Here is a 25,723-nt window from a genome sequence, read left to right as displayed (position 1 = left end):
GGCAGCTTTCTTAATCCATTTTCAGCAATTTCCAGCCATTTAATTAATTTTAATTCTGAAAATTAATTCAGTCATTAATCCATGCCCAAAAATTTGACCTTGCCCATCCAAAAATTAATTGGCTAGGCCATTTGCAACCCAAAGTGGTCCCATGCATTAATTGACCCTTGGACAACCATTAATCCATTAATTAATGCCTAGTCCCTAGTGGCACCACTGACACTTAATGGCCAATTAATGGTCCTAGGGGCAAACTAACACCAAAATTCCCCTAGAATCTAACAAGTGTAACTTGTTACAACTTTTGTCTTTGACACCCATCTTTTTCACAGGGTCCTTTGGCTTTCAACTATGAAAAAGTAGCTTGCACCTCACATGTGCATCTTTTAATTGCACATTTGATTAATCCTTTAATCAAATGTCAATTAAACATAAGCAAACCATCAAATTTTCACGTCCTCGTGACATCCTAAATAGTCCGATTCATACACTCTCTGACACCATTTTTGAGCGGATTATAAGGGGCAGTGAGCTTCCTTTTTATTCCTTTGCTATCACAAAAGGCCTGAAAGGCTTTGGACACATATTCCCCACCATTGTCAAAGCGATGATACTTTAATGTCTTGCTGGTCATATTTTCAGCAAGTTCTAGGAATTTTTAAAACTCATCCAAGGCCTCGTCTTTATGACGGATCAGATAAACCCATACTTTGCGTGTGGCATCATCAACAAAAGTGATAAAATATCTATTTTCCCCTAGAGACAACCTTGGCATCTCATATACGTCTGAATGTACCAACTCTAAGGGTAAAGATTTTAATAAAAGACTTTTTATGTGATATTTGAGCATGCTTGCCAAAAATACAATAATCACAATGGTCAAAATCAGCATACCTCAAACATGGCAAATAACCCAAAAGAGAAAGCATATTCATTCTAGTTTGACTCATGTGCCCCAACTGGCTATGCCACAAAGATATACTTGGCTGCTTGGTTATGGCGACAATATGATCATGCACGCTAGATACATGTAATGGATACAGAGTATCACTTTTAGAGCCTTAAGCAACAATCCTAGAGCCCTTACATATCTTCAATTTGCTATCCCTGAAAGTGGTATGATAACCTTCATCATCTAGCTCTCCTATGCATATCAAGCTCTTCTTGAGCTGAGGTACATGCCTCACATTATGCGAAGTAAACATTGAACCATGCTAAAATATCAAATGCACACTGTCAATCCTTGCAATGTCACGTCCATAATTATCCCCCAAGTGGACAACACTATATCTACCACCACTTTAGTCCGAGAGACTTACTTATGGTGTGGTGTTACATGGAATGAAGCACTTGAATCAAGAATCCAGGTAGGCATATCATCATCAAAATTTGTAATCCATGACCATGCATTAAAATAAGAAGCAAAGAGTATGTCACTGCCACTGTCACTCTCGTGACTAACTACATTGGCTTCCTCTATCTTCACACTACTCTTATTTACATGTTGGCTATCCTTTTTCTCATCTTTGTTATCATCAGTATTTTTGGCTTTGCCCTTTTCTTTCTTCCACTTAAAGTAATCCCACTTAAAGTGTCCTTTCTTGCCACAATTATGGCACTCCACATTTTTACCACAAAACTTCTTGTATACTTTGTTGTCAGAGTTACCCTTCTACTGGGATCTGCCTCTAATGTGCAGTACATTGGAAGACTTGTCTACTGATATATTTTGCCGATTGAGCTCTTCCATGAGTAAAGAGCTCTCCACATTTTAATATAGCAATATAGCAGTAGAATTACTCATCTTTGTCCTAAAAATGTCCCAACTTTCAAGCAAAGTGCATAGCAAAAAGGTTGCCTTAAATTCCTCATCAATGTGAAATTCCAAAGCAATCAACTAGTTGAAAATAGAGTTAAACTCATTCAAATGTACAGACATGGTTGTACCTACTTTCATACGAAGGTCCATCAATTTTTTTTAACTAATAAACTTTACTTGCTACATTTTTCTGAGCATATAAGTCCTCAAGTCGTTGCCACATATCATAAGCAGATTTCAATTTCTCTATGTTGAAGAGTAAAGTGTCTGACACTAAAAGCTCTATGGTAGAGTGTGCAAGCTCATCTAACTCATCCCACCCATCTGGATCCATGGTTGCTAGTTTTACCCCTTTTATCTTTATAGACTTCACATATTTCTTCTATACCAAGACATTATAGCACTGCTTCTGTCATATAGCAAAGTTGTGTCCACCCTTAAGCTTCTTAATGTGCAAAAGATTGCTGCTATCACTGCTACCAACCATGATTTACAGCTCAAAAAAGACTCAAAAGTCAACAAATGTGAGCCCAACTGTCACATAAATGACCAAGGCACGAAAAAAGTACCAACCGGCAATGAAAATTCAAGTAATTGCAGAAATTTCAGATCTACTAATCAATTTTCAGAGGTATGAAATGCATGCTACAGCACACCATAAGCCATTACAGCCGTACCATAGACTAATATATCAATTTCAAGAGAAAGCCCCAAATTTTAGCTACAAATTCTGCTCCAAATGCATCCACAGGCAAAAATTTGACTCCAACAATCGAAAGCCCCAACATTTCTCTGCTCAAACTACTCAAATGACACCAAACATAACTCCCAAATGGATTGCACAAGCCAATTTCACCAAAATTTCACAAATTTTGCAAAAGCCCCAAATTTGTTTGAGGTCCAATGTGCTCAAGTTGCATAGAAATTGCATTGCAAATACATACCTAGACCAAATTTCACCCAAACTTTGCAAATTTTGCAAAAGCCCAAAATTGTATGGAATCCAATGTGTCAAAATTTCAAGAATTGTATCTGTTCCACTGCAATTTCTGCATGTGTGTGAAAAGCCCCAATTTCAAAGAACTGAGAGTATACAAGATTCCACAAATTTTACTCAGCCAAGTAAAATCTTCACACATACGCTAAATCCCCAAATTCCGAGACTAGATGCATGCCCAATCTCTAAGATTTGTCAAGCTGTGCGCATGCACGCATGACAGCCTGCAAAAAGCACCAAGGAAAGAAGGGAAAAAAAGAAAAAGAATGTTTCATTCTTTTTTCTAAACAACCGATAGGTTGAGCAACACGTGATCTGTGCCTAGGAGTTGCCACCGAACTACTTGCAACGGTCGGTCAGCACGCAACCTGTGCCTCATGCCTGTCACCGCCTGCTCATGTGGCATGTCAGTCGCTGCCTAGCTGCCTATTGAATTGCTTGTCGCCTGTCCCCAACGCTGGCATGGACTGCCTGCCTACACCTGCATGGCCCACAGCTTACATGGCATGTTGGTCTGCCTACACGAAACTCAAGAGACAAGCAACCTTCAACTCTGATACAAGTCTCTGGTAGCCTATGCGCAAAGAAGATTTGATGTTCAACAATGGCAATGGTGAAGAGAGAGTGAGTGAGAGAGAGTGAGATGCACGATGTGTGGATACAAAGAGTTGTACCACTCTTAGGTTTTTTGTGATAGTTATATGTAAACTACTAAATTAAAAGTGCTAAGGATGTGTTCACACTCGAGCATATATAAAAGGCACGGTGGCCCTTTATTCCCAACAAATTTTGCTCAATAATTGTCATTTTCAACAAATACTCGTTATTTGTAGCCTCTACTTTCCACTTTTGAGCACCCAAGCCAACACCTATATATTAGAGGTCTCTCACTTCATTTCCAACAAGCTCTAACATTGCGATTTCAGCCACATACTTTGTACTTGCTTATTTAACACTCATTTAAGAAGCTCTTTTTACTTAGCTTAAACATATCAAAGCACAAGAGAAGAAATCAGCTTGTTGTCCAATGCATGCAAAAAATAGGGTTTCAAAATCCCAATTTTCAAGCTTGCAACAAACAAGCCCAATTGTATATGATTCACGCACTTTGTGCCCGTTATTTGTTCCAACAAACTTTTGTAATGGGGGAGGGACAATTCCCCTCTCATCATGGTGTAGTCTCTCACTTTCCTTTTTCTTTATAATTTCATTGTAATACTTGATCAAGTTGGTTAACTTCGAAGCATTGTCATTCCCACATTCTTCCCAACCTTTATATACTCAAAACGGGATGTTGAACCACTAATATTAGAGTTTGCACTAATCATTGATCAAAATGCATCAATCTCTAATTAGTTGTCTTGAAATTAGCCCCAAAAAGCATTTAATGCAAATTACAAATAATAAATGGCTTTATTTTCTAAGGTAGGATAAATGCACCAACATTCTCTATTATAAAGCCAATTGTTTAGTGTGTCCTTTATATCTCATTCATTACCCTCAGTCTTCATCCATCAGCCCTCAACCTTTATACCACTGCCCACACCCAATTAGGAGCTGCTGCTAGTCCATCTCAGCTTGTCACCCACTTGGAGGACATGCCATCAGTGTAGAATCTATAGGAGCCTATTGCCCACAACTTGTCCCAGTTGCTACAAGCTCATCTAAGGACTGCACACACAGCCTAGCAATATCAGTCACAGCAGACCACCGGGTTTGAAGCACTTTTCCACCTGCAATTTTATTGATCAAAGGTTGTCCCTGCAGCCCATGACATCATACAACCTGTGGACATCAGATTGACATCTGTCCTGGAGGACATGCCATCAGTGTAGAATCTATAGGAGCCTATTGCCCACAACTTGTCCCAGTTGCTACGAGCTCATCTAAGGACTGCACACACAGCCTAGCAATATCAGTCACAGCAGACCACCGAGTTTGGAGCACTTTTCCACCTGCATTTTTATTGATCAAAGGTTGTCCCTGCAGCCCATGACATCATACAACCCGTGGACATCAGATTCACATCTGTTCTTTGATGTCTGGCAGGCAACATCTTCAAAGGCTGTGTTTTCTGTACATACAGGCCACCTTGCTGTCATACAGCTCCTGCCACTACTCGAGTGCTGACATCATCATTGACACAGCCTGGCCTACATTTAAAGCTTGCTGGACCTGCATTTACTGCTGCCATCCTGACTGACATGTCAAAGACACCATGAATGCTGCAGCGTTTCACAATCCATCTCAGGCACAACACACTCCAACATCACTCTTATACACCTCAGCCCTAGTCCTATGGACACTGAGGTTCGAAGCACCAATGCAATCTGTACCGGTATTCAATAATCCATAGGAATCTATCACAATGGATTTCATCTCACAAGAACACCTCAAGTTCATGACATGATTTAGTCCATTGTTGATAGATTTAATAGGCAATCACATTTTATTCCATGTCGTAAAACATTGAAATCATCACAAGTTGCAAGACGATCAATCCATAAATGAAATTTCTTACATGCTTGAGTTTTCTACTCATTGAAAAACACATAATGCCTTGAATGTAAGTTTTCTTAAGTCTTACATAGGTTCAAACTCCAAAGAACCCATTACCGAAGATCCACCAAAAGTAGAAAACATGACAACTCTTTAAACCAAAACACTTGTTTCAAAAGGATAGAACCACAAATAGGTGGTCTTACGACACAAACTTCCTCCTAAAATTAAAACATTTATCAACGATAAGTACACAATGGATGGATAAAAATTTCATGAAGGATTACCTTGATATCCTTCAACCATATAAAAAAGCTTGTCAACTAAGGACACCTAAAAAAGCCAAAGGGCTATCACAACACAAAAGAAAAACTACTAAAGTCGATCATTGATGAGTGGTCACAAGCTATGGTGGACCCATGCAATACGTTAGATTCTTAAAACAAAGGTTGCACAAACTTTCACCTATATGACCTAATTTAGCACCTATGACCAAAACTCTGGTATAATAAGATTAGATTCGCATATAAAAATGATCTTAAGAGTGTAGACTAGATATGCCAAAATATAGACTTACAATCAACAAGATGACATGATCATGAAAAGTTTGTGCAATTTTCATACATAGACTGAAAGTTTAGAGTACCCATATCTCTACATTAAGATTTTAAACCAAGACTTTAAAACTAGGGGTCCTTGAATTTTAAGAGCCTCAAATTGGCCTATAATGCTAACCCCAAAAAAACAAAAATGATGTTCTAAAGATAGTAAGTGTGCATGTTGACAAATTTTACTACATAGGGATGTTTCTACTCTTGACAATTTTCAACCAAAGAAGTAAAGCCTTAAAGAGGAAACAAGTATCATGACAATTGTCATTCATGTTTCCAAGTGTCCCTTCACTTGTCCTACTTCGTGACATGTGGATGGACACTTGCCTTATACTAGTCCATTATCCCTCTTTGAAGTCGAGACTTCCTTTCCCCTTCCTTTTCTACCCTATACTTGCATAAGGATCAATTGTTTTATCGCATAATAAGCCATAGGCTGTTTTCTTCATCTGTTCTATTGTCTTTTAAATATCTTGCCATTGTTATCCAAAATATATATATATTTTGAATGCTTGTGAATCATGGCCAAGTGGTAAGGCATTGTTTTTAAATAATAGACATTTTCAGCCTCAAGAGTTTATATATTCCATTCCCTTGAAATGTTTAATCACGGAAAAAATGAATTTTGTAATTATGAAGTATACTACATTGTAAGGGGTGCTTACAATATGGGCTCTAGACCAATTATACTAGTGAAGGCCATATGCAATGTCTAAGGCCTCAAGAAGTTTCTTTTGAATCTCTGCATTATAGATGATTCCAAATTTCTTTGTTTATCCCATAACTACAAAGGCTTCTCTTTCTAGGTGGATGTGTAAGTGCGTCACCATTAGTATAGATCAAAGTGGCACAAGGATCTTACAAACAGTAATGTGGATTATATGACCAACTTAAAATATTTCAAGTGAGTGATCAAGTGATTGGTAATAATGCACACAAAACTACATACTAAAACAAAAGAGAGGAAACGACAATTGTCGTAATTGACAACTAGACCCCTTTAAAGTGCATAGCATCCCTTCCATACATTTAGGCATCAAGATGGAGCTGTTCTCCTACTAATAGTTGTCAATGGCATACCTATTATTGAAATTCAAGCAAAGCAGAGAATTTGCATTCAACAGAAACAGGTTTTGTAACCGGCCTGTTCACTGGAAAGGGCGGTAGTGTACAACCAAAATACATAAATGTTTTCACCCAATTTACAGTCATCCACTTTACCTGAACTTCAAGACACTGAATCAAGAAGAAAAACAGGAAGCTAGAATGCTCCCGTTGCCACATAGGCACCCTGTTGGCCCCTAAGTTAGGCGCCCCTTGCGGTATTTCTTTATTTTTTTTAAAAAGAGAGAAAATACAATGGGCTGTCTTTCACCTATTCTGGGTGAAATTTGGCAGCATAACAGTACAATTACTGACCCAAAACAAGTTGACCAAGAGGGGAAACTCTGCCCAAGTCTGAAACTTCTGGTTGGAGTGCAGAATTGACCATTTCAGTCTGCTGTAATTACTGGTTCAGACCTGTTCTGAAACTTGTTTTCAACTCATACTGTTCCCTGCACTGCTCAGCCCACTGTAATTACTGGTTCATACCTGTTCTGAAACCTGTCTTCAGCTCATATTGTTCCCTGCATTGTCTTGCATCATCAATGCCAAGTGCCCCTTGATTCTGGCATCAATTGGGCTCTGAAGTAGCCTCTGAATAGTCCAGAATCAAAACTGATTTAGTGCTGTTTCAGACACTTGCTTGGTGAGGTTACCAGCCTCACCTGTTCCTGCTTGGAAACAGCAAACAACTGCTCCTGTTCCTGAAGAAAGGAGGCTCTTGCCTCATGCAAAAACAGCATATTCCACACAGTTGTACCTGAATCAGAAGAAAGGCCTTTGATTCTGCAGCATAACCATACTGTCAGGGAGAGAAAGAGAGAGAGTAGGAAGCAAGTTCAGCCCTCTGTGCATCATAGACAAGGTAGACCAGCTCTCAAGAGCTCTCGATCTGCAACAATCCATCTCCCCTTTCACAAATGAGCCCCCAACCATCAAAAAACTGCACGCCAGCCCCTCTTTAAAGAGGTAAGTGCACAAATTTGTGCCAAGTGGCAGCACTGGAAGATATTTCCCATCCCAGCCTTCCGGCCTAAAATTCTCCATCCTCGGTGCAGAATTTGACCTCGATACAGACCAGAAGATTAATCCTCGTGCAAAAACGAAGATAATGACGCGAACAGATTCTGAGGTCCAAAAATAATAACTCCCTAAATTTTAGGAGTTGCTTTCATTGCATCCCCACTAGTCTTCTGACCATCTTTGCAGACTATGGCTACATCCAAATTTGTAATGTAGCTCAACTGAAAGTGAATTTCCACTAATGATCCCACATGGACTAATCTCTTGGAGATTTGTCCATCTCCACTTTGAACTAGTCTCTTCCAGGCTTGTCAATCTACAGTGCCATCAGTCTCTTCCAGACTTATACTGGACCTTAACTGTCCAGTCTTGACTCACTAGACATTCCTGTCCGTTTCACATACTGGCCATGCAACTCAAGCGTTTAGATTTCAAGAGGGATCCTTCCAAAAAGAAAAACCAAATAAAGTATGTAATAAAGAAATCAACAATAAAGGTAATAGTTGTCACAGTCTTGTGGCAGGTTTCTTTTAAGAGACATCTTCTTGTATACAACCATAAAGAAATCTTTCAAAATTCCACTTCCTTAGCATTCCAGTCGAGACATACATTGCAGGTTTAGGGAAAATATCACAGCACCTCATTACTATAAACCATAAGAGACACAGTTAGTCACCTGCAACATTCTTAAGGCAACGCATTCTTGTTTGATAACCACACAGAGTCAAACATGTTGAAGAGACTAACTTGTCCAAAGACAAACAGTTTCACACACCTCCTGTATGCAGAGGACTTCTTCTTTTGTCAAAGGAGAAGTCTTAAGCCTTCGCACTGCCTGCAACAGATCAAAAGCGCAAAAAAAATATTAAAATACATTGTCCAACCAATCTGAAATGGTAGTCAGATATTCCAAACTATAGAAAAGAAAACGTACCTTAATGGAGTTTTCTGGAGCCCTAGCAGCACTCCGATTCTTCTGTCGTACAAAAATCTGCAAAAAACAATGTAGCACCAACGTTAAAAATAAAAGCAATCCAAAACCTAACAAATAACAGGATTTAAAGGAAAGACCAATGAAGTTTTAACTAAAAAGAAGCAAACATGTGCTAACTAGATTATATATCTAAAAAGTAACACATTGATTTCTTTGATTTAGGCTGTCGTCCCTTTAGTTCCAAAGAGCAATGAACAAGATGAAAGAAGCAGCATCTAAATTGAGGATTCCTAATGTATGGATTATTATTTCCAAGGCAGTTACTCAGAAAGACTAAAAGATTACAATTACAATTGATAGTTCTACATACTCTCCTCCAAAACCTACCAGCTTGCAAGTTATGAGACAAATTACCAAACTGTGTATAGCAGCAAATGGATATTATGAGCAAGTGTCAAAGAACTTTTTAGTCCAGCATTTGGAATTGTCAGAGTGCAGTATTGCAGGAAGCAAATGTAGTGGCTGAAATAGAGAGATGAATGCATACACACAGAGAAAGAGAGAGAAAACTCAGAAAAGAGAATGCTGAATGCTGAATAATGAGGATTGATATGTAGGAGAGGCTGTTGTGTCAGTACACGCTAAGCCTCTAACCTCATACTATCCTGTAGAAAGCAATGACAGCACTACATCCAGCAGTTGCCTAATAAATAGGCAACTAGGTTGTGAAAAAGTGGAGTAGGTTGGCCATAAATGCTAGGCAACTGCTGAAGATGATGTGGCGGCCTGACTGACAGGCGTAACCTTCTGTCGATGCTACCCAACCTGCCCTGCTGCCCACACTGCCTGTACCACCTACTGCACCCATCCGTCTGCCCAATGCACCCACCCAGCCTGCCTGCCCATCCAAGAGGGGACGTCTAGCACCCCCTCTCAGAACCTGGACACAGCATGAGTCTCAAGGAACTAGAATGTTAACCATAGAAAAGCCTCAAGAAAAGCTTCGGTGAAGAGATCCACTGAGTTTTCTTCCATCTTGCCATACTCCACGGTGACATCAAGATCTCCCAAATGAACTGGTATTGGATCTTTGTGTGCTTCATCCATGCATGAAACAATAGGTTCGGCACAATGGCTACGAAACTTTGGTTGATGCACGGGAGAGGGGTAGCATGGCTCTAAGGATAACCAAGCACTCCCAAAAGTCTCGGAAGCCAAAACGGCCTCACATATGGTAATCAATGCTACTCTATACTCGGCCTCCATAGAGGATAGAGCCACTATCAGTTGCTTCTTGCTACTGCAAGAGATAGCACCTGCACCAAGTAAGAAGCAATAACTAGTAGTCAATCTCCAAAGATCAACATCACTAGCCCATCGGAATCTGTCCATCCACACATCTGTCAGAGTGCAGCAATGTGGAAGTGTGGGACCAAGACTGAGAGAGAGAGAAAGAGACAGTAGAACAAGAGATCTGCTGTAGGAAGTATGCTGAATACAAAGGAATGCAGATATGTACACGGGCGCAGTGCGTATGTCTGCATATCTCCTCTTTGATGATGTCACCACACACGCACACCTCGAGGACAGCAAGGCCTGATCACAATCTGATCTCCATGATCTGCTGAGAATGCCTGTGAATGAATGAGAGTGTGCAAGAGACCGGCTATATATAGCCTAGGAAAAAACAATGCCCAACATCAGGTCGGCTGCATTAAATGCATCCGACTGCATTTAAAAATGCCCAAACTGTCCGACTGCACAGCCTCTGCCACGTGGCATCTGCGACAGCATCTCTCATCACACATGTCACTGCTGACCTGGCAGAAATGATGATGTGGCACGCTGCTGCTGACATGGCACTCAAATCTGGAACACTCTCGAATGGCTGCCTGGCTGGAAAATACATATGTACACAGCCTGAAAAAGGAAAATGCATGTGTCCTAGGCAGTGTCTCCTGAACCTGCACAATATAAAAGGCCCAAGTCGAGGGTACTGCTAAGGAATCAAATAATCCTTATAGCAGACTAACAATGAGTCTTCTTGGGCTCACTCATAAACCATACACGCAGGCCTATCAGAAAACAAAGATCGATCTATGTATTGAGTAGCCAAATTGAGGATCCAATAAATCGCTGGTAGTTGGAAGCATCAACAACTGATGAATCTCTGTAGGCTGAAACCTTCCAATTAAGATCCATAGAAATAGAGATAAAATGGAATGCCGTCATTTCAAAGGCAATCAAGAGCTAATATACATATCATTGTTGAGAGAGAGAGAGCCCACTAAGTCTTCCATCTCTCATGACCTAGAAAGAAATAGGGAAGGCAAAATTGGGTCTAAATGTGGAAGCGATTCCTTTCCACTCCTTGTTTCCTTCAAAGAAGGAGGTCACTCATTAGTACAAGATGAGGATTCATGTGTTTGAGCAACCGAGGGTGGTACTATGTGCAAGAATGTAATTCCCCGCATAATAGGACTAGAGGACAAAGAGTAACATTGTCACCAGGTGGTGATACTTTTTGCAGTTGCTTTCCTTATTTATTTATATAAATATTTTCTTTTTCTTTTCTTTAATTGCTATTGCTTTTTACCACTAGAGTTCTCTTGGATTAAGCTGGGATCTTTCCATGGGCAGAAGAGGCAACCATTGGAACAAATTGGACTAATGGTTTGTCCTGAGCCTTAGGACCGGTTCCATATTGAATGGGCACTGAAGAATAGAATGCGAGTGGTTTGGGACTGTGTGCTTAGCCACTGGAGATGGTGCAGGACAATGAGCCTGGTCAAGACAGAAGGTGCACATGTGAAAATACTCACCGAATAAAAGTCACCGTAACTGAGCCACATTACACTTTTTGATGTGGTTGCAATCATAAAAGTTGCTCACAATAACTTGAGGAATACAGGGGTCACCATCCCTAAAATTTAGGGAGTTACTATTTTTGGATCTCATAATTTGTTCGCGTCATTATCTTCGTTTTTGCACGAGGATTAATTCTCTGGTATGTGTCGAGGTCGAATTTTGCACCGATCATGGAGAATTTTAGACTGGAAGGTTTAAACGGGAAAATCGTTACACGTATGCCATGTGGTACAAATTCCCAAAAGAGAGAGAGAGAGAGAGAGAGAGAGAGAGAGAGAGAGAGCATTTTAAAAAAACGTAATAGGCATGAGGGGCAGATCTGAGAGTGAAGTTTTGAGGAGCTGAGGGCAGATTGCTACAAGTACATCAGCTATGGAGAGTACTTCTTCATCTCTGACTCATGTACGGAGGTAGAGCTTGCTCCCTTTGGTTAACTCTCTCTCTACTCTCAGAGGAAATACTTTGCATGATGGGTTGATTCCATTGAAGGTACAGTTCTGTGTTTTCTTTGCACTTCTCCTGAGGCAAGAGCCTCACTATCCAAGTTTAAGAGCAGTTGTTGGCTTCTCCAATGCAAGAACTAAAGAAAGTGATGACCATACCACACAGGAACGAGATTTCTCAGCTCTGATTTAGTGCTGTTTGTGGGACTGTTTTACTGCTAGAATGATGCCAGCGTAAAAGGGATGTTGTTCTAGTTATGTTGGATAGTAAAAACAATACATATACAGTTCTGCATATTGCAATTCTACACATGAATCATTGAGTTATGGTCACAGAAAGTGTTTTCCTAAAAGGGATATTGTTCTAGATAATGGACTAACAAAGAGAAATCAGCATTTAGATGTTTGAAGGGGAAAATGACTACAAATCTAGTACTTATTTTGCCAGATCTGTCTAAGCCATTCGTAGTGCAGTGTGATGCATATGGAAACAGCATTGGTGCTGTATTAATGCAAAATGGCCGAGTTGTGGTATACGAGAGTAGAGTACTCTCTGTCGTTGAAAGAACTTACCAAATTTATGAGAGAGAGTTATTGGCTGTGATCCATGCACTCTCTAGTTGGAAGCACTATTTGCTTGGTGCTGATTTTGTAGTGCAAACGAATCATCAAACACTTAGATACTTTCTCACACAAGCTAAATTGTCAAAAAAACACATGCGTTGGGCAAATTTCCTATCTATGTTTCATTTTCAAATAGTGCATATGGAAGGCAAGAAGAATGTAGTTGCAAATGCTTTATCTCGCAAACCACGAGTGTCAGTTGTTTCAATTTCTTATCACCATGAATTGGATGATATGGAAAAGCAGTATACTGATGACGAAGATTTCTCTGAAATCTATGAACAGTTGATCAATGGCCAACATCATGATCATTATATGTTCAAAAAAGGCTTTTATCATGATGCATGGAAGACTATGTGTTACAAAACAGCTAAGGCCAAAAGTTTTATTAAAAAGTCATGCTCCACCGTATGCAGGACATCATGGTATTGATGCAATAGTCAAAGCAGTAGAGATTTTCTTTTATTGGCCAGCCTTGAGATCTAATGTTGATGCATATGTCAAATCTTGCCTTGTATGCCAAAAGGTCAAATTTGATAGACAGAAGGCACCAGGGTTATTGCAACCACTACCTATTCCAAAAAGGCCATGGGAAAGTATTGCCATGGATTTCATTTTTTATCTTCCAAGAACGATGGAATCTGGACTATCATTTGCAGATTCAACAAACAGGCACGTTTCATTCTTGTAAGGAAAAAGGTTAAGTCAGAACACATGGTAAAGATATTTATGCATAATCAATTGTCAGTGATCGAGACCCAAGAATGACTAGCTTGTTTTGGAAAGCATTGTTTGAAAACATGGGCACTATGCTGAAATTTTCATCTTCTTTCCATCCACAAACTGATGGACAGTCTAAAGAAGCAAATTTGACTGTATTAGATCTATTGAAGTGTTATGTTTCAGATCATAAGACTTCTTGGGAAGACTAGTTGCCATTGGTTGAGTATGCATACAATAATACAGTGCACTCATCTACTAGCAAAGCACCTTTTGAGATTGTGGAAGGTAGAGAGAAATTGCCTCTCATTTTGCAGACAAAAGATAACATTTTTGAAGCATATCATTATGTAAAAGATTGGGAAGAAGCATATAAAAGATCAAGTATGCCTTAAAAAAGTCACAGGCTAAACAGAAAAGAGTTGCTAATAGTCATCGTCAGGAACTCTTGTTCAAAAAGGATGATTGGGTCTTATTGCGTTTTGAAAAGGCACATTTGAGAAAACAAAAGGGCAAGGAACGTTTGTTTCCAAAGCTGAGTATGAATTATTATGGCCCTTTTCAGGTCTCACAGAAGATCAATGACGTGGCATATAGACTGAAATTGCTAGAGAATTGGAAAATTCATAATGCATTCCATGTGAGCCTATTGAGGTCTTTTATTGGTAAAGTGCCAGAAGATATGGTTCAAGAGGAACAACCTAAAGTAGAGGAATTAGATGAGATTCTAGTTCCTGAGTAGATCCTTGCACATAAAGATAGGAAAGTGAAAGGTAGAGTTATAAGAAGATTTTTGGTGAAGTTCAAGAACTATTCACCAATGGATGCTAAATGGATGGAAGAGGCTGAATTGACAGATTCACCTCAGTTATTGCAACTTTACCGAGAAGCTTTCTTACTGGAATCTACAGTAACTTTGAATGCTTTTTGAAGCAATGTACATTCTCTATTGTACAGTTGAATACTACATCTCATTGAATAATGCACAATGTATGGTTTACACTTAGCATTAACATGTGTATCATTGAATGAAATCTCATTGCTTTGAAGTTGTATTTATTACACTTCAGTTGAATGATTATACATGTTGTGACACTAATAGTTCGGGGATACGTGCTATCACCTTGTGTTGCATTCGGAAACATGTATATTAGAAAGGCTCCTAGTAATCATAGTTGGATACAGGATGTGATCCTCCACCTATGTGAGACTTGAACTTGCAATGACACAAATGGTAGTGGAGAAAACTCCTACCATCGCCCATGTCATCTATTAGCAAGTGATACATGCGATGGCACTAATAACATGGAGAATCTTGTTATTGTCTTGTGTCATCCGTTAGCATGTGTGGCATGCAATCAAGGTCGCTTGCTTCTTTCAAGAGGGGATTATATCACTAGCTTAGTACCCTGAAACGGCGTTTCGGAGCTGCCGAAACGGACCGGCCGTTTTGGACCGAAACGGAAACGGCAGACCGGCATTTCGGTATCCTCCGGTCTGTTTCGGTGCACTCCAGCTGCCGCCGCTACCTCCTCCTCCTCCTCCTCCTCTTCTTCTTCCCCCCATTAACCTTTACTTCTTACTCTTCTTCCTCTTCCTCCTCTTCTTGGTCTTCCTCTTCCTCATCCTCCTCTTCTTCTTCTTCCTCTTCCTCTTCTTCCCCCCATTAGCCTTTACTTCTTCCTCTTCCTCTTCCTCTTCATCTTCTTCTTCCTCTTCCTCCTTCTCCTCCTTCTCTTCTTATTCTTCCTTTTCTTCCTCCTCCTCCTCTTCTTCTTCTTCTTCTTCTTCTTTCCCCCATTACGTAAAGGCTAATCATGGCATTGGATCCATATTGAAGACACGTCACTCCAATCAAGGGATACGAGGGCTCCGGCAGATCAAAGAAGTGGCGGTGCAACTATTGTGGATTGGAGAATTCAGGGAGTGTAACACACGTGAAAGACCACTTGGCATACGTTTCCAACAAAGACATCAGGCCTTGTTGTCCAGACTACAGTTGCCAATCATTCATTGATGTTGATACTTATTGCTCAATAGTTACTAGAGTCTAGAGACTAGTACACAGTGCTCAGTACTCACTGGACTTTGGGGTTTTAACTAATTATTCACATGACATAGTTACATGTATCATTATATCTTGATTTCACTTATTATGCATCTTGATTCTTGTTCCATTGTTCTTGATGTCAATCTTCCATTCTCTTTAGATCATAGATGATTTAGGAGTCATAAATTATAATTCATTTGTTGCCTTCAGTTTTGAAAATTGAGTCTTAATTGTGTTAAGTTGTCTTAAGTTTCAACCATTGAGTCTTAACTCTTCAATCTTCACTCGTGAGTCGTGACATGTGTAATGAATCATGATTTCAATCATATAACATGGACTCAAAAGTTTTGTATGAAATTTGGATGCATGTTATTGTAGGCATTGATATATTTGCATACCCCCATAATACTGTATTTATTTTAGTGTACAATCCGAAACACCGTTTCCCCATTTCCAAAATTTGGCCGAAACTCCGGTTTTTCCCGTTTCCGTTTCCCCCGTTTCCGAAACTCCCCCATACTATGGTCACCAGGTTGTGATACTTTTTGCAATTACTTTCCTTATTTACTTATATAAATATATTATTTTTCTTTTCTTTAGTTGCTATTACTTTTTACTCCTAGAGTTCTCTTGGATTAAGTCAGAATCTTCGCATGGCCAGAAGAGGCAACCATTGGGACAAATTGGGACGAATGGGCACTGAAGAATAGAATGCCAATGGTTTGGAACTGTATGCTGTCACTGGAGATGGTGCAGGACAATGAGCCTGGCCAAAACAGAAGATGCACATGTGAGAATGCTCACGGAATAAAAGTCACCATAACTGAGCCACATTACACTTTTTTATGTGGTTGCAATTATAAAAGTTGCTCAGAACAACTTGAGAAATACAAGGGTCACCATCCCTAAAATTTAAGAAGTTACTATTTTTGGACCTCAGAATCTATTCGCATCATTATCTTCGTTTTTGCACGAGGATTAATTCTTTGGTCTGTGCCGAGATCAATTTTTGCACCGATCATGGAGAATTTTAGACCGGAAGGTTTAAACGAGAAAATTTTTACATGTATGCCATGTGGCACAAATTCCCAAGAGAGAGAGAGAGAGAGAGAGAGAGAGCATTAAAAGAAAACGTAATAGGCATGAGGGGCAGATCTGAGAGTGAAGTTTTGAGGAGCTGAGGGCAGATTGCTGCAAGTACATCAGCTATGGAGAGTACTTCGTCTTTGACTCGTGTACGGGGATAGAGCTTGCTCCCTCTGGTCAACTCTCTCTCTATTCTCAGAGGAAATGCTTTGCATGATGGACTAATTCCATCGAAGGTACAATTCTCTATTTTCTTTGCACTTATGCTAAGGCAAGAGCCTCACTGTCCAGGTTCAGGAGCAACTGTTGGCTTCTCCTATGCAGGAACTAAAGAAAGTGATGACCATGCCACACAGGAACAGGGTTTTTCAGCTCTAATTTAGTGTTTTTTGTGGGACTGTTTTACTGCTGGATTGATGCCAGGGTAAAAGGGATGTTGTTCTGGATATGCTCGACAGCAAAAACAGTAAATACAGAGTTCTACAGACTGTAATTCTGCACATGAATAATTGAGTTATGGTCATAGAAAGTGTTTTCTTTAAAGGGATGCTGTTTTGGATATGCTGGACAATAAAAACAATAAATAAAGAGTTCTCCAGACTGCAATTCTGCACATGAATCATTGATATGCTGGATAGTAAAAACAGTAAATACAGAGTTCTGCAAATTGCAATTCTACACATGAATCATTGAGTTATGGTCACATAAAGTGTTTTCCTTAAAGGGATGTTGTTCTGGATATGCTGGACAGTAAAAACAGTAAATACAGAGTTCTGCAAACTACAATTCTGCACATGAATCATTGAGTTATGGTCACAGAAAGTGTTTTCCTAAAAGGGATGTTGTTTTAGATATGTTGTATTGTTCTTATACAGCTAAGATTTGTTCAGAAGAGATGAAAGCCAATTGTTCATAGGTTTTGTACTTTGAAACGTTTCATTTTTTTTGTAATTTCTCATCTCTAATTGAAAAAGAAATACCGAAAGGAGTGCCGAACTTCGGGGCCAATCTGGTGTTGAGCGAGGAAATGAGGTCTCTGTTTGTGTGTGTGTGTGTGTGAGAGAGAAAATCAGGTATCAATTGAAGGAACTACCACTTTATGTGAGTCATAGACCGTTTTCAAACGCACTTGTGGGTGGGTGTAAGGCACAATGTTAAAGAATGGTGTTCTCGCTAACAATGCACCAGGGTGTAGAGTAGTATACTCTTAAGTGTCTAGTGATAGCCTAAAACCTTGATTTGCATCAAAGACAATTTGTGCTAAGACCAGATAATCTATTATAGGTCTAAAGCAAGGATCTAGACTGAAAGAAGAATAATCTAAATGGGAAGTCAATGTGGGAGGAAAGGGTGGGAAATGTGAAGCTGAATGGAAAGCACCAAACTCATACTCAATGAAATAGGGGATGAAGGATTACCTTGTGGAACATATGTGAACACAAAGTTTTCTTCAAACCATACCAGTACCAATCTGGGTCTCCATGGTGACTTATAGTCAGTTCCTGCATAATTGAAGAAACAATACAAACAAAATCAAACTCACACAATAATGGATTGTACGAACCTACCACTAGACTTGATCGTGAAGAGTTTGAACTTTTGGTTGTGTCTGGAGTGGATAGTCTTTCCTCAACTAAGAGGTGATCAATCTCACCAATGGAGTGCTCCAATTGAGATATAGCTTGTAAAGGAGTATGAGACGAAAAAGAGTTGGGCCATTGTGAATGATCCCTAAAAGAAAAGTTAATAAATGGAGCATTGTCCTCCAATCAAGACCATGATGTCTCCTCAAGACTTCCATTGAGGAAGTAGCTTGAGAAAACATAAGAGAATCCGACGATGGAGTCATTTGAGTCATTGTGAATCAATTACGTGTCATTTGAGTCATTGTGAATCAATTACGTGTATCTCGCACAAAACCAAGCTCTCCACGATAGCCACAGAATACTCTTTAGAAGAGCACCGGCTCTAATACCATGTGAAGATATGCTAGGGTTTGCACAAAGAAAACACGGAATAAACAAACAGTTGAGCTAAAATATGCATTATTTGCTGATTAGCCTCTTAAACAGCCCCAAAACACACTAAAAATGCTCTTTTAGAGTAAACCCTAAAACGGGGAGCGGTTCGAGAGAGTTCAGTGGAAACCCTAAAACGGGGAGAGGTTCAAGAGAGTTTAGTGGAAATCCTAATTTTTGGGGCGCCCTTCCACATCTATACAGGCTGCCCCCATTTAGCCATTATCCTTGTTTGCAGGTTACACCAGCCCACACACCCTCTGCTGCTGTTGGCGTCCAGTTGCCAGCCTACAGCCCGCCTCCATCTGTTGTCCAGCCATCATCGATTGCAGCCACATTATCTTCAGCCTATCCATTGCTATAGGTGACAGCTCTCAACTGCTGGCAACTACTCCAGACTATCCCAGACTGCTGTTCAGCCTGCTATCCATCATCTCCAAGGTCAACCAACCTACGTTTTCAGCATTGCAGGCCCTGACACTCTCAGACATTGTTTCAGCCTGCTGTTTATAGCAGACTGTGCACAATTTCCAACCTCCGATCGGTGGTACACTGCTGCGTTTACCAGTTTCCAGCCTGCAGACTGCTGCGTTTTGGTGACCAGCCTGCTGCCATTCACTATTCAGCACTCCTACACTCTGACTGGTGGTCACAGACTTGGGATCCGTCTTTGGTGGACATCACACTTCAACATTGCTTTACCCTTGAGCACACTGTACACTCTTACATTCATTTACAGCATTCATTCACTTCAGAGTTGTGTTCTTTCTCTCCCTTCTTCCATTTGTGTTTGAGTTTTTATGTTTGAGTTTTGAGTTTTGTGTTTAGGGTTTGAGTTTTGCCCTCTGTGTCTGTGTTTGTCTCTTTGTGTTTCTGTCGTGGTCGTACACTCTGTATGTCCTCAGTGCAAACCCTGGCAGTTTCCTTCACACGAACAAGTGAAACACAATAACTCAAACAGATATGCAATAAATGCAAACCTTAAACGCAAAACACAAATAGAGAATAAAGAAAACTTTGAAGTAATGAATAAACGCTCTAAATGAATGCGAGAATGTACAAAATACTCTAGGGTAGAGCTGTCCAACAATCGGTGGCTCTCATGGGAGTGGGCTGAGGGAGGTATCAATGTGTGTTGTCCACCAAAGAGGAATCTTGAGTGCAATAACCACTAGTTGGAGTAGAGGTTGATGAAGGAAATTGCTGAAAACACAAAAACAGCGTGCTATAGATGCAAATGCAAATAAAGCCGATGCTAGAAATAGAAGGGCAGTAGGCCAAAAACCATAACAAAGTAGTCTCGGGGGCCTGAATTTGCAAACACGGCAATGTTACCGCCTGAAGATGATAGCAGCTAATCACCGGTAGTAGTGGGAGGCTTGGGAATAGTTATTGACCATGTAGCAACGGTTGTTGGGGGCTGGACAGCTAGTGGAAAAGGGCTGATTGCCAAAACTTACAAGATAAGGATGCGTTGAGCGGTGGGCAGCCTATCTATTCATCGATGTAGAAGGATCCTCCCAATTTAGGGTTCTGCTTATGGAACACAGAAACTCTCTAGGACTGTACACTGTTTAATGAAACTTTCAGTAATTTACATGTTTTGGGCTGTTTTAAAGAGCTCATCAATTTGTAGCACATTGTTAGCTCAACATCATTTGGTTATGCTACTATGCCTTAGTTGAGAATCGCAGAAGGTTTGAGAGTCCTTGTGCCTTGTCCACATGTACTTGTGGGTCCCACTCTGCCTAGTCCCTCACAGTTCTTCGTTCTCATCAACCAAACATGCTTTTACTGATCACACTTGTTTTAACGGTCTAGCTATACTCCTTGGTCAAATTTAATGAGACATGTTCTTGGCTCTCAAAACTTGTGGGACCTTCTCCAAGGGCTAGAACCTCAACCAGATCCGTGGCTAGTCCATCCATTTAAGGCTAGAAATGTCTCTACTATAGTTGAGATGATGCAAGGTCTACTTTCTGAATTTCACTCACAGCTAAAACACTTTGACCTAGCTTCAAAGCGATGGAAATACTTGGCTGACCACTATGCAACTCAAGTGTAATGTCCCCCCGTGCCCCCCCCCATGCGAAACCCCCCCCCTTAGAAAATTTTTAAATTTTTTTAAATTTTCTTTACTCTCACTCTCTCTCCCCTTGCCGACTGCATGGCAGGGAGAGAGAGTGAATAAGAGGGAGTTAGGGGGGGGGCATGCAGCCCCCCAGGTGGGAGGGGTGGCGGCCGCTAGACGGCCGTCTTCCACCTCCTCCCTCCCCCCCTATAAAGCCCCTCGAGGGGCTGAGGCACAACGGCCCCCCTCCTGCTACTGCAGCACGGCCCCCTCCGTCTGGACAATAGCCCCCCCCCCTCCGGCTGGACAGTGCCCTTCCCGCCCCCCCTCTTGTCGTGGCAGCAGGCAGCGGCCCCCATCGTCACGGACACAACCCCCCCTTCCTCGCCTTCAGCAACACTTCCCCGAAGAAGAAGAAGAAGAAGAAGAAGAGGGAAAAGGAGGAGAAGAAGAAGGAGAAGAAGAGGGAGAGAGGAGAAGAAGAGAAGAAGAAGAAGAGGGAGGGAGAGAGGAGAAGGACAGAAGAGGAAGAGGAAGAAGAAGAAGAAGAAGAAGAAGAAAAAGAAGAGGGAGAAGGAGAAGGAGGAGAAGAAGAGGGAGAGAGGAGAAGAAGAGAAGAAGAAGAGGGAGAGAGAGAGAGGAGAAGGAGAGAAGAGGAAGAAGAAGAGGAAGAAGAAGAAGGAGAAGAAGAGAAGAGGAAGAAGAAGAGGGAGAGAGAGAAGGAGAAGAAGAGAAGGAGAGAGAGGGAGAGGGAGAGTGGGAAGGTGGATGAGAGAGAGAGGAGGGATAATCATAGGGAGAAAGGTAGAGGGAGAGAGAGAGAGAGAGAGAGAGAGAGAGAGAGAGAGAGAAGGGAGAAGGAGGTTGAGAAAAGTGGAGCTGAAGAAGAAGAAGATCTTGACAAAGTTCTCCACGATGGCACCAAAGCGGAGTATTGCGACGAGTCTCGATCATAAGTGGAGCCAGAGACACGAGAGATGCAGACAGAGAGGCAAGCATCAACTATGCCCCTACTCCTGCGAATCAAGTCCAAGTTCCTCAAACTCTTGTTCTCTCTAGATGTTTATATCATCACACTTAAAATCCATAGACTCATTAATGTTGCGCATAGCTTGCCATAGGAGTTGAAACAATAGGACAATGTTAGCCTTGATCAAATCAGGATCAAGGGGAAGACCACTGAGATCATTTAAAGGATCTAGAAGGAATTTGTTAAATTGATCTTGTGAAGCCCTAACCCAAGGGAGAGAGCGAACCTTATGGTAGTTGATTTATGCTAAGCATGTTGCTTGGAACTGTTGAAATGGTTTTAACGAAGGTTGATCTTGTTAAAGATGGAAAAAGTGATTGCTAGGCAGAGTGGTTACTTGCTGGATTAGGAAAGGATGTTTTCCTAGTTAAAGGATGTTAGGCTGGTTGTTTCAGCTTGATTGTTCAGAAAGGATACTTAAGGATTCGTTGTGGTTTTGGATGAATATCCAAGTGATTATATTTTCATGGCGGGAACTGTAAGGATAAATTACCATAGGAACAAAAGGGATGTTTTTCCTAGTAAATGTTATTAGGCTGGTTGCTTCAGCTGTGGATGATTTCCTAAAGGGATAAGTAAGGAAGGATGGCGCTAGCCACCCCCCGCGAACCGCCAAACCCTAACCAAGGGGGTTATGAATCTGCGTCGAGAATGTGGACCGAACCCGCCACGAGAGGTCTCTCCGTGAAAATTACTTGGCGAGGAAGACGCTTGGGTGCCAGGGGGGCTCTGGCCGTAAATCCCAATGTCTCCGAGCCCTACACAAGTGTTCTACGTGACTCGAGATGGGATCTCGAGGCCTTGATACTAGTTACAAGGCAGAATCTTGGTAGGATAAACCTTCGGGTTTTTATTGTCGGGAGACGGAAGGATTTTTCTGCGGAGGCAAAAAGGGACACTTAATTCTCCTATATGGGCGGGAGACAAACATTAATCTGAAGATAAGTTAAGGAAGTGTTTGATCTTGTTTTATCTTGCCTTCATGTCTGTGCCCTAAATTACGTAAAGGAACCTGTGATTAACGGGTTAATTAAGGAAGCTGCTTTTATGTGTCAAAGATAATATGGTAGGTAATTAGATAACTAAAACAACCCCCGAGGGAAGCGTGGTGGATGTGACCAATGGGTCTATCCTACGGAAGGGTGGTCTCGGTTAGCCGAGAGCTTTCCTGAATGGAATTTATTTAATGCGAACGTTAGATAGACAAGGACCTTAGAACTTGTAAGTTAAAAACCTGATTCGTGCCGTTTTAGTGCACCGGATTGGGACTATGCCTTACAGGCAGAGAGGCTGAGCGATGCATCCCTCTCGTTTCCCATTCTCTTTGAACCAAGTGCGGTATGAGTCTGCCTTGGTTCAGTTGTATCTACGCAAAGTGGAGCAGTTGTAGACCGACGCTAGAAGGTTGTTAGGAAGATCCGACTACGAGGAACCCGGACTTCAGGTCGATCCTAGTGGGAACGGCCGGATAAGTTCCGTTGCGAGGCAGACTCGAGAGCCCCTAGTTGGCAAACCTCGTATCATTCCTTGGGAGTGCCGGGTGGCATCTTCTAGATATATCTCTCGATGGACCGCTAAGACGTGTCCCGTGATTTGAGGAGCGGGCACGTTACAGTTGGTATCAGAGCAAAAACGTTAAAGGGCTGAGTATTGCATGATTAGAGTTACGCAACAGATGCATGGTGGGTCTTAACCCATAGGTTATAAGCCCCACTAGTGCTTGTCTTCCTCAATTTCTTCTCGAGATGAGAGTAAGGACTTTGTAGCTATACCATGCCGTTGCTACCGATTGCACCTATATAGGGAGTAGTAGTGACTCAAAGCCCTGCCTTGTTTCCACTATACGTGTGATTCCCTATACCCAGTGGTGAACCCTCTTATGTGCGGCGTCACAAGGGTGTAGTCCTGGGATATGTCTATGTTGTCCCGCTTTTTGGATTGAATAATACAAGAGTATACCTTGAGCTCATATATCGTGTTACCTTTGTGTGTCGTGTCGAGTGCGTAACGAGTGCAGGTTCATCACACTTGGTATCAAAGCGACTCTTGCTCGGAGTGAAGGAGTGCTCACGGAAGCAGGAGGAAAGATCCAGTGCCCCGAAGAAATCGAAGTCGTAACGACCCACAGCGCGACGCTCCGCGTCATATCGCCCCACGTCGCGTCGCCCCCCCGACGCGTCGCCCCGGCGTGACACCCCAACATCGACATCCCACCGTCTGAAGACGTGACGCGGCTTCCCCGCGGCACGACCCACACCACCACCAGGCGAAACGCGGCTTTCCGCATCGACACCACCACCAACCGCATGGAGGACGAGAGGGAGAATGTCACCCTCCCAACAATGGAGGAGAGGAAGAAAAGTAGAGGGCAAGAATGGAGAGTGGCCCAAGAGAAGAAGGTGGCCGGACTAGAAAGACAATTAGATGGTATATCAGGTATGCTGGAGTCAATATGGAGAAACATACAGATGAAAGAAGAGGAGGAAGAAAGGAGAAAAAAACTAGAAGTAGAGAAGGGCTATAGAGAATGGGTGATTCAACAACAAGAAGAGGAGAAAAGACACAGAATGCAAGAGGAGATGGATAGAACGAGTAGAGAGGAGACATCTAGGAGGGCACAAGATACAAGGAAGGAGAATAAGAAAGTAATAGAATTAGGAAGCAAAAAGAAAGACAAGAAGAAGGAGAAGAAGAAGCACCATCGCAAGGAAGAGGAAGATAGTAGTAGTTCAGAAGATGATTATGGAAAATTCAAGATGCCCCAACCCGCCAAGTACAAGGGAGAGAGAGATGGGTGGGTTCTGAAGAAATGGATCGCAGAGGTAGACAGGTACTTAAAGTATTCACGAATAACCGAAGACAGGAAGGCGGAGGTGGCAGCCATTTACTTGGAGGAGGACGCTGCCAGTTGGTACCTGCTGGAACAAGAGCAGGGCCACACCATCTTTTCGTGGGAAGAACTCCAGGAAGAACTGAAGGACTACTTTATTCCAAAGATGGAAAAATTCAAAGTGAGAGATGAATGGAGGAACCTCAAGCAAACACAGGGAAAGATAAAAGAATATGTCAGCAAATATAGGCAGATCATGCTGCAGCTACCAAACATGAATACAAACACTAAGCTACATGGATTTTTATTTGGGATGCAAGAATGGGCTAGAAGAGATGTGGAGAGACAGGAGCCAACAAGCTTAGCAGAAGCCATGAGAATGGCCGAACGACTGGTTGACCTGGAAGGCAGAAGAACAGCACAAGTGAATCAAAACAGGTTCAACAACAACTTCAACAACACCTTCAACAACAACTCATGGAACCAAAGGCCCGATGCTCCTAGAGGGGCATTCACAGATACAAGGAGCCAAAACACCACCACCACCACGGCTGTATCACAGACCGCCTTAGTACCAAGAAGAGCAGCAGGAAGATGGGGAAATAATCACTACAGGCCAACTCCTAGCACATCGTATGGGCCCGCAGAATCAAATACGTCATGGTGGAGACCCCCGGGCCCGTCCGTCGGAATCAGATGCTTCAAATGCGGGGGTCCACACTACCAAAACAGATGCCCAATAGAAGATACAGCTTCGTCAAGTGGATCAAGGGTGAATGCAACTAGTGCATATGGAGGAGAAGAACCACAACCACCGCGAATCCAGGAAATCCCAAATGGGAGTGAAGAAAGCATGGACCATCCAAGGGTAGTGTCAGTTAGCGCCCGACCCCAATGCATGGCAGCCAGAGTAGCAGCAATCCACCATCTATACATCAAAGGCCGAGTGGGCGAGGGAAACCAACCTATCATGGTGAACACAAGAGCAACACACAA

At 41.7% G+C, this 25,723-nt stretch overlaps 1 protein-coding gene across 2 annotated transcripts in view; it reads right to left on the bottom strand.

Annotated features, from left to right (window-relative positions):
- Window positions 1-25,723, bottom strand: part of DUO3 (Homeodomain-like superfamily protein) — a 65,347-nt gene that overhangs the window by 21,410 nt on the left and 18,214 nt on the right. For both annotated transcript variants that reach the window (XM_087669518.1, XM_087669515.1), the window contains exons 5-6: window positions 8,988-9,044; window positions 8,829-8,888 (exon numbers count right to left, since the gene is read on the bottom strand). In XM_087669518.1, the coding sequence (XP_087525644.1) occupies window positions 8,829-8,888; window positions 8,988-9,044 (117 nt within the window). The remainder of the gene's footprint in view (window positions 1-8,828; window positions 8,889-8,987; window positions 9,045-25,723) is intronic.

This window comes from Lygodium microphyllum, chromosome 3 (genome assembly GCF_053477565.2).
Source record: "Lygodium microphyllum isolate KBCC chromosome 3, Lygodium_microphyllum_v1.1.10, whole genome shotgun sequence".
NCBI lineage: Eukaryota > Viridiplantae > Streptophyta > Polypodiopsida > Schizaeales > Lygodiaceae > Lygodium > Lygodium microphyllum.
The sequence above is the reverse complement of the archived record's forward strand: the minus strand, read 5'-3'. Positions and strand labels throughout refer to the sequence as shown.